Here is a 356-nt window from a genome sequence, read left to right as displayed (position 1 = left end):
CCCAGCTTTGTCAAAGGCGCGAGTTGTGGGCTGAGGGGCAGGGCTGAGCGGGGAGGGGCCGTGTGAGACCCGGGCGGGTGGAGAGCCCTTGCCTCCGGCTCCTGCACAAGGTCTGGGCGGGGCCGGAGGTCCCAAATGTCTTGAACTGGTTTTAATTTAAACCTTTAAAAATTTTTTAATTTATTTTAGTAAGTACTATGAAAATACTTGAACGAAATTACACTAAATTAAGGCTCAGAGCCCCCAGTAACCGCAGCGCACCGGCCCCCACACGTGGATTGGGGTGGCCCCGCCCCAGGGACCCGTCCCCTACCCAGGCACGCTGGAGACGCAGGCCGGTGGGGAGTTGGGGTGCC

At 58.1% G+C, this 356-nt stretch overlaps 1 protein-coding gene across 1 annotated transcript in view; it reads left to right on the top strand.

Annotated features, from left to right (window-relative positions):
• The window catches only part of CPAMD8 (C3 and PZP-like, alpha-2-macroglobulin domain containing 8), a gene marked incomplete at its 5' end in the record, with an annotated part of 57,613 nt that extends 57,547 nt beyond the window's left edge, over positions 1–66 (top strand). Inside the window, one exon of the mRNA XM_005856713.1 lies at positions 6–66. Within this exon, the coding sequence (XP_005856775.1) occupies positions 6–66 (61 nt within the window). The remainder of the gene's footprint in view (positions 1–5) is intronic.
• Positions 67–356: the final 290 nt, after the last annotated feature.

The sequence above is a fragment of the Myotis brandtii genome, unplaced genomic scaffold (assembly GCF_000412655.1).
Source record: "Myotis brandtii unplaced genomic scaffold, ASM41265v1 scaffold1040, whole genome shotgun sequence".
Lineage (NCBI taxonomy): Eukaryota > Metazoa > Chordata > Mammalia > Chiroptera > Vespertilionidae > Myotis > Myotis brandtii.
Note: the sequence above shows the minus strand (reverse complement) of the source record. Positions and strands in the feature narration are given on the sequence as shown.